This window comes from Dermochelys coriacea, chromosome 8, assembly GCF_009764565.3.
Source record: "Dermochelys coriacea isolate rDerCor1 chromosome 8, rDerCor1.pri.v4, whole genome shotgun sequence".
NCBI classification, from domain to species: Eukaryota; Metazoa; Chordata; order Testudines; family Dermochelyidae; genus Dermochelys; species Dermochelys coriacea.
This window is the reverse complement of record NC_050075.1, coordinates 6,603,987-6,618,706: the sequence shown is the minus strand read 5'-3', so window position 1 is coordinate 6,618,706 and position 14,720 is coordinate 6,603,987. Positions and strand designations below refer to the sequence as shown.

General features: G+C 50.2%; 1 protein-coding gene across 2 annotated transcripts; it reads left to right on the top strand.

Annotated features, from left to right (window-relative positions):
- The first annotated feature begins 1,635 nt into the window (after positions 1 to 1,635).
- Positions 1,636 to 14,560, top strand: MYOZ3 (myozenin 3). 2 transcript variants are annotated; one of them, XM_043520299.1, is made up of 7 exons: positions 1,636 to 1,960; positions 5,495 to 5,584; positions 6,102 to 6,256; positions 6,917 to 6,994; positions 7,830 to 7,968; positions 8,628 to 8,808; positions 12,548 to 14,560. In XM_043520299.1, the coding sequence occupies exons 2-7, from the start codon at positions 5,503 to 5,505 to the stop codon at positions 12,720 to 12,722; spliced, it is 810 nt and encodes a 269-aa protein (XP_043376234.1). In that variant the 5' UTR covers positions 1,636 to 1,960; positions 5,495 to 5,502; the 3' UTR covers positions 12,723 to 14,560. The 2 variants fall into 2 exon arrangements, with proteins under 2 accessions (XP_043376234.1, XP_038270381.1); XM_038414453.2 differs by lacking the exon at positions 1,636 to 1,960 and having other exon boundaries at positions 5,013 to 5,584.
- The last annotated feature ends 160 nt before the right edge of the window (positions 14,561 to 14,720 follow it).

Sequence of the window (14,720 nt, the reverse complement as noted above, 5' to 3'; positions counted from 1 at the left end):
CTTTCCTGCGCTCTCCTCCTACAAACTGGGCTGCGAAGGCTCCTCAAGAGGGGCTTGTGAGCTGAAGAAACAACCCTCCCCCCCTTAGCATTATTACACAGATGTGAGTCTAAATAAGAGCCCAAAGCGGCCAATGGATTGCTTCAGGTAGCTCCAGCCCTACACCTTGCTGTGCGGTGCTATCCCACAACCCGGACATGCGTGGGAGCCACTCCTCCTGACCCCAGCTGGTGAACAGCTTAGGCCTGACCTGTGAAGTTTGCGTCCTCTTGTAATTTGATTCTCGTTGCTGACCCTGCAGATACTATGCTTACCCCTCTAAATCACTAACACGCTTGTGAACTGTACTGTTTAATCACCATAATATCCTGTAGCAATGAGTTCTGCAGATTTGATTTTGCCCTTCATTTGAATTTTAGAGTAGAATCATAGAATCATAGACTATCAGGGTTGGAAGGGACCTCAGGAGGTCATCTAGTCCAACCTCCTGCTCAAAGCAGGACCAATCCCCAACTAAATCATCCCAGCCAGGGCTTCGTCAAGCCAGGCCTTAAAAACCTCTATGGAAGAAGATTCCACCACCTCCCTAGAGAACCCATTCCAGTGCTTCACCACGCTCCTAGTGAAAAGGTTTTTCCTAATATCCAACCTAAACGTCCTCCACTGCAACTTGAGACCATTGCTCCTTGTTCTGTCATCTGCTACCACTGAGAACAGTCTAGATCCATCTTCTTTGGAACCCCCTTACAGGTAGTTGAAGGCTGCTATCAAATCCCCCCTCACTCCTCTCTTCTGCAGACTAAACAATCCAGTTCCCTCAGCCTCTCCTCATAAGTCATGTGCTCCAGCCCCCTAATCATTTTTGTTGCCCTCCGTTGGATTCTTTTCAATTTTTCCACATCATTCTTGTAGTGTGGAGCCCAAAACTGGACACAGTAAATGCCTTGGGGCAGGGGGCCTTTTGTGGCTCTGTGTTTTGCGAAGTACTCCATACACATATGTACTCCAAAAATAATGATAATAAATAAGAAGCGCATAACAGCATTTCCCTGTATATATCATAAATGGATTGCCTTTGATTTTAATCAAATACCCCTTTGCCCTGGCATTATTGGCGAAAGCTTCTAACTTCCCTTCTTGAGTGCCAGCATTAGTTTGTATCCCCTGCTAGGGCACTTAGCACTTCCCTGGCACTATCTGTCTTTGAAGTGCTGCACAATAGCTAACCCCCCCACCCCCGCATACCTCCACCCCCCCAATGTGCAGGTACAAATGCCTGCATATATATGGGCATGTTTATGCATTTGTGTGTAAACGCCTTACCTGGGTGCACACATACGGCTTTGTATGCATGAGCATGAAAGAGAGAGAGAGAGAGTGTATGTGTGTGTACATACAAAAAGAAAAGGAGTACTTGTGGCACCTTAGAGACTAACAAATTTATTAGAGCATAAGCTTTCGTGAGCTACAGCTCACTTAGTGAACTGTAGCTCACGAAAGCTTATGCTCTAATAAATTTGTTAGTCTCTAAGGTGCCACAAGTACGCCTTTTCTTTTTGCGAATACAGACTAACACGGCTGCTACTCTGAAACCTGTGTACATACACACATCCACCTCTGTGTTTGTATGTGCTCTTAGCAGTCGAGAGCTTGGCTCACCAGGGGTCTGCACTGCCTCCCCCCCCCGCCCCCTTCTCAGCCAGAAATAAATGTCTGATGTAACATGGATTAGGACAGAGGAATCTCAGCGATGGTCCAGGCTGAGCGCGAGCAGGGCACAGAGGGGGTAAGACAGGCACAGGGGCTACTGGCAAACACTGGGCCCTGGGGTAGATTTGTGAAAGCTGTTAAGGAATCCTAAACCCCAGGCCTAATCCCTGGGTGGAGCGGGCACAGCAGGAAAGCTCCTTTCATCTGACAGCAGCGCAGCAAGACAGAGTCTACGGAGTGCCACAGTCAGGTACGAAGAGCTTGGCTCTGAACTCGGAGGGGGAGGGCTGGGGGGAATAGCACGGGAGGGGGAGAATTGCTACATCCAAAAGCAGCAGGCGGGAACTCAGCAGCAGGCTGGAGTTTGACCCCCACTGAGAAGCAGGCTGTCCCCCGCCTTTGTTATTTAGGGTTCATCTCCGTGTGGCTGGCTCAGCTCTGGCTCACTGAGAGCTGGAACCTAGAGAGTTAATAGCTAGGGCCCTACCAAAGTCATGGTCCATTTTGGTCAATTTCACTGTCATAGGATTTTAAAAATTGTACATTTCATGATTTCAGCTATTTAAATCTGAAATTTCACAGGGTAATTCTAGGGATCCTGACCCAAAAAGGAGTTGTGTGGGGGAGCGGGGGGGAGTTATTGTAGGGGGGTTGTGGTACTGCTACCCTTGCTGCTGCTGCTAGTGGCAGCCCTGCCTTCAGAGATGGGTGGCCAGAGAGTGGCAGGGTAGCTGGTGCTGGTGAGGAAAATCTTGATAGCTGGGCAGGAGAGGGCTTTGACCTGCATTTGTGTGTTCAGGTGTTGAGGAAATACCACCACCCCAGCAGGCTAGGATGGGGGTGTTATTGCCCATGTCTATTTCAGAGGGCTGGGCCCTGGCCCCATTGTGCTTGGCACCGTACAAACCCGGACCCAGAGTTAGCCCCTCCGGCCCTGGGAGGTTTATAATCGAAAAGACACAAGGGCAGGTGACACAAGCAAATGGACATGAAGAGGAGCCATAGCGAGAAGCCGCCACGCCAGCAGCTGGCTCCCTGGGTGCCACTCAGCAGATCTGGGCATGGGGGCTCTCCATCCCTGAGCCCCAGGAAGAGGGGAGGGCTGGGGAGGTGGTTGGGAGCAGTCAGCTTGGCTGGGAGGAACCCCCGTATGGGAGCTAGCAAAGCAGGCATTGCAGCTCTCAGGTAGCCGCTGCTGTGGGCAAGATGGGCAGCAACTCAGGACATGGGAGCTGGGGGGTGGGGCAGCACTGTGGAGTTGTTGGCTACATTATAGAGAAATGGCTACTCACATTGGACTCCCCATGCACAGAGAGGCCAATGGGCCATCTCACCCCATACCCTGCCTCCCACAGTGGCTCATACTGGATGCTGCAGAGAGTAACACCCCCAAAATGGCCCCAGTTGCAGTGGAGGGGAAGTTTGTTCCTGTACCCAGCTGGTGATCAGCTTATACTCTGGAGCATGAGGTGTCTTGTAATGTTTCCTTACTAGTGCTGCTGCAGAGGCTAATCTTATCCATGGCTGTACGTTAGGCCTGTTGGAAATGGAATATTTGCCTCCTTAATACCCCTCAGCAGTGAGTTCCACAGGTTGTAGTGAGTGAAGCATTTCCTTTCAGTTGTTTGACATTTGCTGCCTTTTAATTCCATGGGGTGACTCTAGTTCTTGGATTCTGGGGCAGGGTGAATAGGAGCTCTCTCAGGCCCTCTCCAGTGAGCCCGTTGGCTGGGCTCTGGAGGGGCAATGGCAAACCCATATGCCAGTGCCTGGCTACACTAGAAATGGGGAGTGGAACACGAACCCACTCTGAGTCCAGAGATCTTTGCCAGGCGAGGACCCTGCATGACTGCAGGTGTGGAGGCCAGTTTACCCTTCCAAGCTATGCTAGGAGTGGGTTCTTCCTTCAGGAAGCTGTGTGTCCTCTGATTGCTTCGGGGTGGGGATCCAGGCTGAATTGAAAGCAAGGACAAAACTTCCATTGACTTCAATGGGGTGAGGATTCCCCCCGGGTCACCGAGTCCTAGAGGAGTTGCCATATATCGGGAGGATCAATTCCCCCCTTCCCTGTACAAGCAGCCCCTGTGGTTCTATGTTATGGCTGTAGCAGGGTCACTTGCTAGGAATGCTGCTGCACCTGCAGGGCCTGAAACTCCCAGCAAACCCTCCTAAGCAAACTCCCCACCCAGCATCTCCAGACCTAGTCCCCAAGCTTGCTGAGACCATCCTCCCAAGAACCCCCGGATGCCGTCCTCTCTGACCAAAGGATCCGGGTTACAACTCCCCGCTCTACCGATGTCAGGAGCTCAAAACAGACCATGGCTAAATGGGAGCTCAGGGAGCAGCAAGGAGCAGACACAGTCTCCATAGCGAAACCCACAAAGCAGAGCAAGGTGCTGATAACTTGGCCTGCTGCCCCGTTAGGCAGGGGGACCCCATCCGTCCGTGCACCACACGGGGAGAGACGTATACTTAATCCTGCCTCAATGCAGCAGGATGGACTAGAGAACCTCTTGGGGTCCCTTCTAGCCCGACACTTCGATAAGTCTGTGATTCTACGGGGGTGGGGTGGGGGGAGGAATGAGATGGGGACTATTTTTTCCTCTTTAACAAAGCGCCCAGTGAGGACCTTCCTGGGGGGTGACTTGCAAACACAGCAAAAGTGACTGATTTCAGCTTCTTCCTGGCTTCAGGAGGGTACAAGTTAAAAGGCTTAGATGGCACAGGCAACCTTAGAAATACGATTGATTGATCAAATGACAGATCCCTATTCTGCCTGTGTTCCAAGCATTGGTTTTGTACCATGACTTAGGGTAGAATACAGCCCCAAAATACATACAAGGAAACATGCAACGTATTCATTAGCTTGTGAAACTCACTCCTACAATGGATTAAGTCAGACACCAGCAACATTACATATAAAGGAGCAGACGTTTATGAATAAACGTCGCTCCAGCCAGCTAATCTAACAGTCCCAAGGGCTCTGGCTTCAGGGCCTAAGCAGAGGGGTAGCTGAGCTCAGAAAGCTCAGTATACAACGCAATGCACATTTAATTTGTATATTTTGAATAGCGTCTTTCGGACAAGACAGCCCCCCACAATGCTTGGCAGAGTTTAATGCAGGACGGGGTATTGTATCAGGGACAGAGAGCCTTGGGGCAAAAACTTGGCCTAGGGAATATATTGAGTGGCTCAATCATAAAGCCAGCAACAGAGGGCAGAATTAAGAGGCATGAACAGGGAGCACAGAGATTTCAGATGGCGAGTTGCTGCAGGAGATGGCACCAGGTGGCAGGAGCTGTGGAGGAGGAGGCTCTCGCACCAGCAATGGCGAAGCGTGTGAAGGGTTGGAGAGAAGCTAGTCCAAGAATTACTAGCTAGAAGGGAGAACGGGGAGGAGAGCACAGAGGGCCAGGATGTGGTCACTTGGAAAAGTTCTATAGTGTTAGAGACATGGAGGGTTGGTCCTGAAATGAATGGGAGAGGTCTGCGGTGAAGTTGGGGTGACGTGGTGGCATGATACAGTTCCTATGACCATAAAGCAGAAGAGAAACCCCCTTTTTCCAGCTACATTCTCTCTGGTTTTGTGCATATTTTCCAAAACGGAGCAGAGCTGGGCCCCAGGGTAACCGTTTGCAAAAAGCCATCACACGAATCTCAGAACTCCACCTGGGATAAGTTCTTCCCAGGGACGGGGCAATTGGCACCCTGGGGGTAATGTGTGAGTAGCAGCCAGGGTCTGCCCTGACGTGTGAGCCCTGCTGCTTGTCTGCTTCTTTTCCAGGTGGGAAGATGTTCCCAATCATGCATTTGGACCACACCCAAGAGAGAAAAAGGCAGGCGATGGCCATCGTGAGGGAGATGGCGGGAGATGGTAAGAGATGCCTTGTGCTAAACTGACTTACAGAGTAGCCCCAGGTTGTCGCATGCAATCCACAGGGGCTGATCCAGTACCCACTGAAGACACTGGCAAAACTCCCCTGGACTTCCGGGGTATTAATGTTACTGGTCTCCTCCTTGGACTTTCCAAACGAATGAACACTACATTGTCAATTAACACTAATGGTGCCCATACACCACATCGCTAGATGTTATTCGAAGCCCTTCCCAGCATCGGGATCCCCTTACTATCCTCCCTTTTCATCCCCCCACAAAGCCCCCAGTCCCTACCTCTTTTGCTGGATGTGGCTCCCATCAGTGCAGTTTCTGAACCAGCCTGGTGGGCACTGCAGAGCTATGCAAGATGTTTGTCACTCCTAGGGGCTGACCCTCTCCCCAGAGCGAGGTTCTGCTGGCAGCCCCATGCACAGCCACTGGCCCCTTGCTCAGAGACCCTAACCCCCTATTGTAACACCTGTGCTTTCACTGCCCTGCTCTGTGTGTGTCCTCAGTCCCCCAGCTGGACCTGGGGAAGAAGGTCAGCATCCCCCAGGATCTGATGGTGGAAGAGCTGTCTTTGCAGACAAACAAGGGGTCCCAGCTGTTCCAACAGAGGCAGAAGCGGGTGCAGAAGTTCATCTTGGAGCATCCTACTGGCTATAGAGCCGTGAGTCGCCTCATCATGACGGGAACCCAAATCTGAGCTGACCCTGTTGGGTCAGCATGAGGGTCGCGCTCTTGGCTGACAGTCCGGGGTCTGAACCAGGACCTCCAGAGTTAACGGCAGGAGCTGCTGCAGCTTGAGCTGAAGCTCCAGAAATGGGCGTGGGGGCTGTAATAAAGTCGGTCCTCTAGACTGGCACAGAGCGGGAGCTGTAACACTCACGCACACCAGGCATTACGCCAGCACCCCGGCCTACCTCCCTCGCCCTTTGCCGGGGTACATGTAAAGCATAACTTGAGCAGGCCCCCTGAAAGGCAGGGCACTTCTTAGCCCAGGATATGGGGATCCCTACATTAACAGGAAGCCCTGCACAGTTATTGTAACTGCATGTTTTAACGGGAAGGAATGTGAGGGGAAGGCAGCCATCTTTGTTGTGGGCCCGTGCACCATGAGCTGTGAGGAGAGCTGGGCTGTCACCACCGGGCACTGCCAGCTGCCGTGGCCAGTGTCTGTAGAAATGATCCCCGGGTCAGAGCCAGGAAACCAGGCTCTGAAACCATGTGCGCTGCCAGCCCTCAAGCTGACTGCATGCTCCCAGCACTGGGGCTGTGTGTGGGGCGTGCTCCCCTGAGAGAGTGACGTCGCTCCCCCTGCCCTCCGCAGAGCTCGAGCAGGATGGCAGCAGGCGGCTCACATGGCATGGCTGAGGGGGACCTGGCAGGAAGACCGGACGTATGGCTGGTGAGTGTCCTTGAGGCACCATTATTGAAAGAGAAGCATTGGATGGCGCTAGCCAGTTGGGCTGGAGCTAAGTTACTGAAGTAGCCTCACTGGCAGCTCTAGATCAGTGCTTTGCCTGGTGTCCTGTCACTTTCCCTGCATTCATTGAGCAAGAACATGCTGGAAAGGGCCATGAGGGGGCTGGCATGCTCTTTACGTCAAGGCACTTTGGACAGTGGCCCTCTGGGCCCCGCTGTGCATGCTGGCCTATTCAGTTGGGATGAAGGTAAGCGTATTTCACCCTGATTTCATTTTTTCCTTCTTTCTGAGTGAGGCAGGAGCACTGCGGGTCCAACCTCCATAAGTATCCTTCCATGGCTGGGGACCTAGGTTGACAATCTCCCACTGGGGCAGGCAAAAGTGAAGCAAGGTGGTAGTTTTCCTCCAAGATGCTAGCAATTCATCACAAATTCACCATGCAAGTGTCTTGGAAAGGACCAAAGATTAGAAAACAGGGGGCCAGTAGGTCCTCATGTAGGCCTACGGGTGGAATTGTATGAGGTTCTGGGGCTAGCAGGGCAGGGGATGCTGCAGCAATGCATTACAGCGTGCTAGCAGAAGAGCATGGGGGGAGTTCCTGCCCAGCACCTGGCCCTGCCATGCCAGGCTCTAGCTAGGGCAATATGCTCTTCTCATCCCTGAGAAAGAAAGTTATCACCCTTCAGGAGACGCAACTAAGTCCCCTCCTCTGCCCTTTGCTATTCCATCTTCTCTACATTGGTTGTCAGGGGCCAAGCCGAGCAGATCTCTCCTGTTGCCCATCCATAGCCTTCTCCTATCGCTCTTTCTTCTCTAGTCTTCCGAGGGCCAGGAGAACTATCACACTGAGCTTCACGTGGCAGCAGCAGGCCAGGGGACCCCTCCCAAAGTGCCCAAGAAGACAAACAAAGTCATACAAATGAGTAAAGCCCTCAATCCCGAGGCCCTGGCCCCAGGTAAGGAGTTGCCAACAGAAAAAGATCACCACAACAGAGCTACATCAATGAAGTGATGAGGAGCCAGACCTGCAGAACTTGTTATCAATAGAAGGCGTGTGGCCCCCATGATTCCCAGTGGCAGAAGATAAGGAGCCCTCCCTGGTGTGAATGCAGGGGTAGCATGGGGCTGCCTTAGAATTCACTACTCCAGCCATAGCCAATCAGGGAACAGCCATGCCATGGGACAAGAAAAGCCCCCTCCCGAGATGTCACTTGCAGAGTTGTAACCTAGTTAGTACAGCTGGCTGGGCAGTCTGCCAAAGCGTTTTTTCAGTGGAAAAAGAGTTGGGTTTTTGGATAAAAAAATAGAATGCTTTTGTGGAAACAAATACATTTTTGCAGGTATTTGTCAAAAAAAAACCCCAGACAATCTGAAATGTCGGTGAGTGGACAAAAGAAACATTCAGATAAAAAGAAAAAAATTCATTTTTCTCTACATTTTTCATGGGAAAAACCATGTCCTGGCCAGCTCCACTGCTCTCCGAGCCCTTCCCATGGGAGGGGAGAGTTCCTGTCCGCATGAGGACAGTCCCGGGCAGGCCTGGATCCAGTGAAGCTGGCTGGCTGCTGCCTTGCAGGCCTGCTGTAGTAATGAAAGCCTTGTCTCCAAAATGCAGGCTACTCTGGACCGCTGAAAGAAGTTCCACCAGAGAAGTTCAACTTCACTGCCATCCCTAAGAGCTACTGTTCCCCTTGGCAGGAATTCCTCTTCAGTGAGGACTATCGGGTGGAGAGCAAGAGCCAGCTGCCTGAACTGCCCAGGAAACCCAGCCACTTCGAGTTGAGGAGCTTCAACAGGTAACGGTCACCAGACACATCCACCATGTTTGCTGGGATATGATGGTGATTCTGAGCTGATGGAGGACTCAGCCTGGGGCATGGGTCAGGCTTGGAGATGAAAAGATGGCTGGAGACCTTGCTAAGAGCTTCTATTTGCAATTTTTCTTGCAACCCCATTTTAGCTGCTGGTTACAGCAACTGCTGCTGGGAAAGGCTGGGCAGGACAGGGGTCTTGTGCAGCACAAAAACAAGATGGAGCACCCTTGACATCTCTGCAATGGGACACACAGGAAACCTGGATCTCTTGAAATTACAGCCTGTCCCCTGGCTATCCCATTGCATTCCTGCGTGGGTGCTCCTCAGAGGAAGCAGATCCCAGTGAGGCTACAAGAGGGAATACAATACTTAGGACATCTCTTAAAGGTGACCTGCAAAGGGAAACTAAATACAGGCTTGTGCCTTCTTTATACACCATAGAGAAGCAACATAAATAAATGGGCCCAGGCCGAATTCTTTTCCATCAAAGGGCAGCTTCAACAGAAAAAGGGAAGCTTCCCAAACGCTTTGCAAAGCCCCTCCCTCAAAGAACCCCTGAGCTCTAAGCCCAGCCCTACCACTGACTTGTCAGGTGGCCTCAGGCAAGTCACTTGACTTCACCGTGCCTTATTTCCCCACCTGTTACACAGGGTTGAGAACATAATGCCAATGTTTGTTACACAGGCATTGGGAGGACCCACCGCTGATTGCACAGTGCTCGGGAGATATAAAGCATTGTAGAAGTTCACAGTCGTTCCTCCCAGAGCCACAGGCGCTGACTTGTGTTTTTCCTGGTGGCTGCTCCCCACCCACTTTGCCCCAAGGCCCCGCCCCCATTCCACCCCCTCCCCCTACGGCCCCACCCTCGCTTCTCCTCTTCCCACCCCTGCTCCACCCCCTCCCCTGAGCGCCTCCCACACACCAAACAGCTGATCAGCTGTGAGCCCCGACTGGAACCAGTGAGGCTGGTGGGTGCTGAGCACCCCTTATTTTTTTCCATGGGTGCTTGAGCCATGGAGCAACCACAGAGCTGGCGCCTGTGCTCGGAGCAGGCTACGTTCCACCCACTTGGCCGTGGCCACGCTAAGTGACAGCTCATGGGCTAGTCTAGTTTTCACAAGGTGACAGATAGCTGCAGAAGCAGCTAGGACACTAGGTTAATCCTTACACAAGGTGCTAAAAAGTCACCTGATTCCTTCCAGCCACACACTGGAGACTGAACTGTCACAATTCTTCGACCAGCAAAGGGTGCAGCCCCAGGCACTCTGTGCAAGGGTTAACCTTACTCTTTGTTATGCCTCCTCAGATCCTAGAAGTTACAGTAGGGTTGGGTTTGTAAAGTACGCGGCTGGGAGACAGCCAAGGGAGCGCCGTGTTCTGCAGACAGCAGGAGCGAGGGTTCCAGCAGAGGAACTCTCACTTCTCCGTCAGTAGAGAACAAGTAACCTAGCGTGGAGTTAGGGGCACTGAACTTACATAGCAATGTCTTTTAGCTGAATCGTAACACCGAGGCCCTGACCCCTTCTGGTCATTGAGGATCCAAAAATCCCTTTTCATGAGTGTAGGTCTGGGGTTCACCCTGGTCCCCCGGCCAAACTGCTGTTTGGATAATTACATCCTGCCTAGCTGAATTCTTGCTACGGTTTCAGATGGATGCGGTGTTCCTCCTCACTTCTTGCCCAAGCTGCTGCGTAATGTCAGTGGGCCCCATTAAGCAGCTGCCTTATTCGAACCCTAAAGTGGCTGTATTTGAGTTATGCAGGAAGTAGCTGCCCCGCGTTGTTATGGAGATGAAAGGTGTTGTATAAATGTAAGATATTAGCGAGGAACTTGCCAACCCCTTCCCGCACCGGACCCGGGGTAACTAGCAGGGAGCACATGAGCCAGCTAGCAGAAAGCAGGGCCCTGGTGGAAGTGGAAGGAAGCCAGCTAGAAGCAAAGGGTGGAAAAGCCAAGGGGTTTCTATTGTGATTTCCTTACCCCTCAACGTATTCAAATATTTAGAATTTTCCCCGTCCCCAGCTCCATCAGGCATACGCTGTAGAGGGACGGGGGAGTTGCTGCAGTCACTTGCTCTTTAGTTTCTCAGGCTGGTCATGTTTCTCTGCCCTTACCTCAGTATTTATTTCTGGACAGAAACTCAAACAGGGGCATGTTTCTATATGATGTATAAGGCTGCCTAGCTTCACCCTGTGTTATTTTCCCTCTGAACTGCTGCTCTTCTATTTAAAGCCCGAAACTGATATTTAATACAGCTAGATGCTAGCCAAGTCTCCCACCTCCATTTTAACTCTTCAGTGAGGCACAAAGTGCCGGGAAGCTGAATTTACAGCTGTCAAATTTAAACAGAGTTTAAAAAAGCATGATCCTTGTGGATCTAAGGTCCTGATTTTGAAAGTCACCTCTTTTCATTTGATCTCATCTCCCCCACCCCAAACAAATCCAACCCAAAGCTCTTAGGAAAATGAATGCTGCCTTTTGTATTAAGCGAGAAGCCAGAAATCCTGCCTATGAAGTGAGATGAACCCTGGGATATTTCACATTTGTAAGAGACCGGCGGAAAGCTCACAACCTCTTCAATGACTGAATTCAAGCAGGCTGGTTTATTTACAAAAGGCAGAGGGGTGATGAAAGACCTTGAAGAGGCTTAAGGAGATGGTACCTGTCCTACATGAGCTGTAACACAAGGCTTTGAGAACTACCTTGCCACATACTCCTTGGGGGAACCAAGCATTTCTGGAACAACCCTTCATCATCCACACTTCCCCCAGAAGTGGGGCTCACAGCTGCAATCAGCACCTATTTCTTCCTGGGACACTGCTGTGAGAAAACGATGCCACGTTACTTGAGTAACGGGGTAGACAATGTAACAGAGCACGTTTTCCAAAGCAGACATTTGTAGATATGCCCCCAGTCACCCTTTACTGCTGCCCCCAACACAGTGCTCTGCCTTAAATGAAGGCCTAACATTCAGCACAACTCTAACTACTCCACAGGAATACACCTCTAGCCTTATATTGTTTCTCCAGGAACAAATGACAGCTCAAGCCCCTGCACGAATGCTCTCTTTTGTCACATTCCAAGAGAAGCAGGTTGTTTGTTAAGATATGTACAACAGCATTGATCATGAGGTAGTGTTAACACAGCTGCAGTCTCTTCCAGAAGGCTTTGGCTGCACAAAAGAGGCTTCACTCTGCTTTACAAGGGGGAGCAGAGGGTAGGACTTGCTGCCCTAAGACCTTTCATGTGTGGGGTCTCTCTAATGCCTCTTCTTGTTCAACACACACATGGATGCTGGCAGGGGTGGCTAAGGAAAAGTCAGGTGTAGTAGCTGTGGGGGCTGACACCCAGCTCTACCTTTCCATCTCAACCAAGGCTGCTGAGGTAGTGAGACAAGCAACCCTGTCTCTCTACAGGAGTTTGGATGAAGACCAGCTGTCTGAGGCTCAGTCTATAGGAGATGAATGTTGTGAGGACCTGAGGGAAACAGAGTAGGTGGGGATTATGGTGGCTGGAAGAAGGACAGCTGCCATTCATGACACAGGTTGGCAACTGATGGCTTTTGCTAGGTGACCAGGCTGCTATTGGATGCTTGAGGATCAACTAGGCCCAAGTGTTTTTTCCATCCAGGGCTACCAGGAGAAGTACGCCCCCTCCCCATGAAAATGCTAAATGGAGGTGTGTAGATATGTGTGAAAATCTTCTTCCTTTGTGCATGCAGGACTCCTACTCCATTTGGTGGAGTGCTACTCAATGATGTGTTCACCGTGCCTGGGTTGGAGATGACGGCTCAGACAGACACTCCGAACAGCTTGGAGCTTGTCTGGAATAGACCCAGCTTTAACAGAGCACCCCAGGGCTGGGTACGGATTTTACCAGAGACAGAAGAGCTGTAATGTAACCTTACTCCCTTCTCCTACCCACAAATGCTTTGTGCTAAGCTCAAACATGCTTTGTTTTAAATTGCTGGTAGAGGTACTCCTTAGCACAGCAGAAAAGGGGAGTAGATATTCTTACCCATGCACCCTGTGAAGGCCCAGCGGCCACAGCATGTCATCCACTTCAACACACCCCCCAGCAAGCTCACATCTAGAGCCATTCCTGGACTACCACGTTACAAGGTTTTCCTAGGTGTCCATTATTGTGGTAGGGGGACAAATTGACCAGACAAGGTCTCATTGACAAAACAATGGGATTCCAGTAAACTTCCTCATCCATGATATACTATGCCACACAAGGTCTCAGTGATTTAAGTGCCTTTATTCTAAACACATTGTCCTCGCTCTGGTGGTGTAGCAAATGGCATAAGAGCCAGTTGTCATCACATCAAGTCGCCTTGCAACTGTTCTGCTGAAACATTTGACACCAGCATTGACAGGTGGTGGCTGCTCAGAGAAATCCTAGCTTAAGGGCAGTGCTGTAGAAATGTAATTTTGGTTGAGATGGGGAGGGGGAGTGATAAGGCAGTGTGGTAATTGGGGAAGTGAGTGAAATAAGTTACTAATGGCTTTCTGACACATAAGGAGATAGATGTAATTTCCTTTAACATGCTAACTCCGTTAAGAAACTACCCCGGGCTGGGTGTGCGGGACTGGCTGTCAGACAAAAAAATGTTCTGCATAAAAGTGAGGGGAGTGCTTGAGATCACCACTACCCGAACTGGGAAAATCAGGAACCTATGCCATTTTCCCTGCTAGTTACTGGTTGGTGTGTTACACTTCCTTTCCTACCCCTAACAGGTTGCTGTCCGAGTTTACACACCACCATTTCAATATTTACACCACTTAATTACAATTATTTATGGAGGGCCTGATCCTGCTCAGATTTTCTTTTTTACTTCAATAATAGTCAGGATCAGATCCTGCCAATTTAAGATGCAGTACACAATTGGCGCAGCCCCAAAAAACCGTCTATATTTAAGTAATTGCCAATGTGATCATACAAATCAATGCTTGATTAACGTGGTACCACTAGGGGAGAGGACATCCTACGTAACAAAACACTTCTATGGCTAGCAAGACCTTCATGCAACACATGCAGAAAGTAGTCAACAAGAGTGTTTTGACCACAGCCTTTCGGATGCACACAAGCACAGTATATAGAACAGAGCTATCCATCAAAGGAAGAATGCTACCAAAAAAAGGGTAGATCAGAACCCATGTATATTCCAAACACTCCCACTCACCTTGGCGAATAGAAAAGCTCCAGCTCAACTTTGCATTTTCTACATTTGTTTAGTTGTGTCAAATTTGTACGATAACCCTACTGTAACCTTGCAAAACTGGTCTTGTTTTCTTTTTTTTAAATGGGTGAGTAATAATATATTGTTTGGATCATTGGGTTAGGCTAGGCAAGTCATTTTATATCCAGGCTGGTAAATGTGCAATTTTAAAAGGCTGCCTTATTTGTAAATAACCTAACATACAACCACTGTGTTTCTAACACCAACGAGACCATACAGAGGAAAAGCATGTACCTCAGTTAATTACTATCTGGGGAAACTCACCACTGCAATGCAACACTCAAGTGGGGAATGTTCATTCCTCCACCCACCCCCAGAAGCACACCTGGGCAAACTGAACAAGTAAAAGAGCCAGTCTAAGTGTTTAAAGGTTTGTGCCTATGAAGTACTGTCCAGCTCTGAGCCCATCTCCCTCTCCTTTGCCTGTGAGCTGGAGACCATGTTTACATTCAGAAATCTGGTTGAAGAAAATAAAGCAGCTATATTTTAAAACCTCTGAGTTTAATACTTGTCAAATTAGTGCTTCCAGAATAAGGCACTGACTGGCTCGAGTCAAGCCCAGTACAAGCAGATGCTGTGCCAGCTTCCCCCACACAGATCTGTCAATGGATCATCAAAAGCCTGTCTGTAACACGCTATTCTGGGAGCTCCT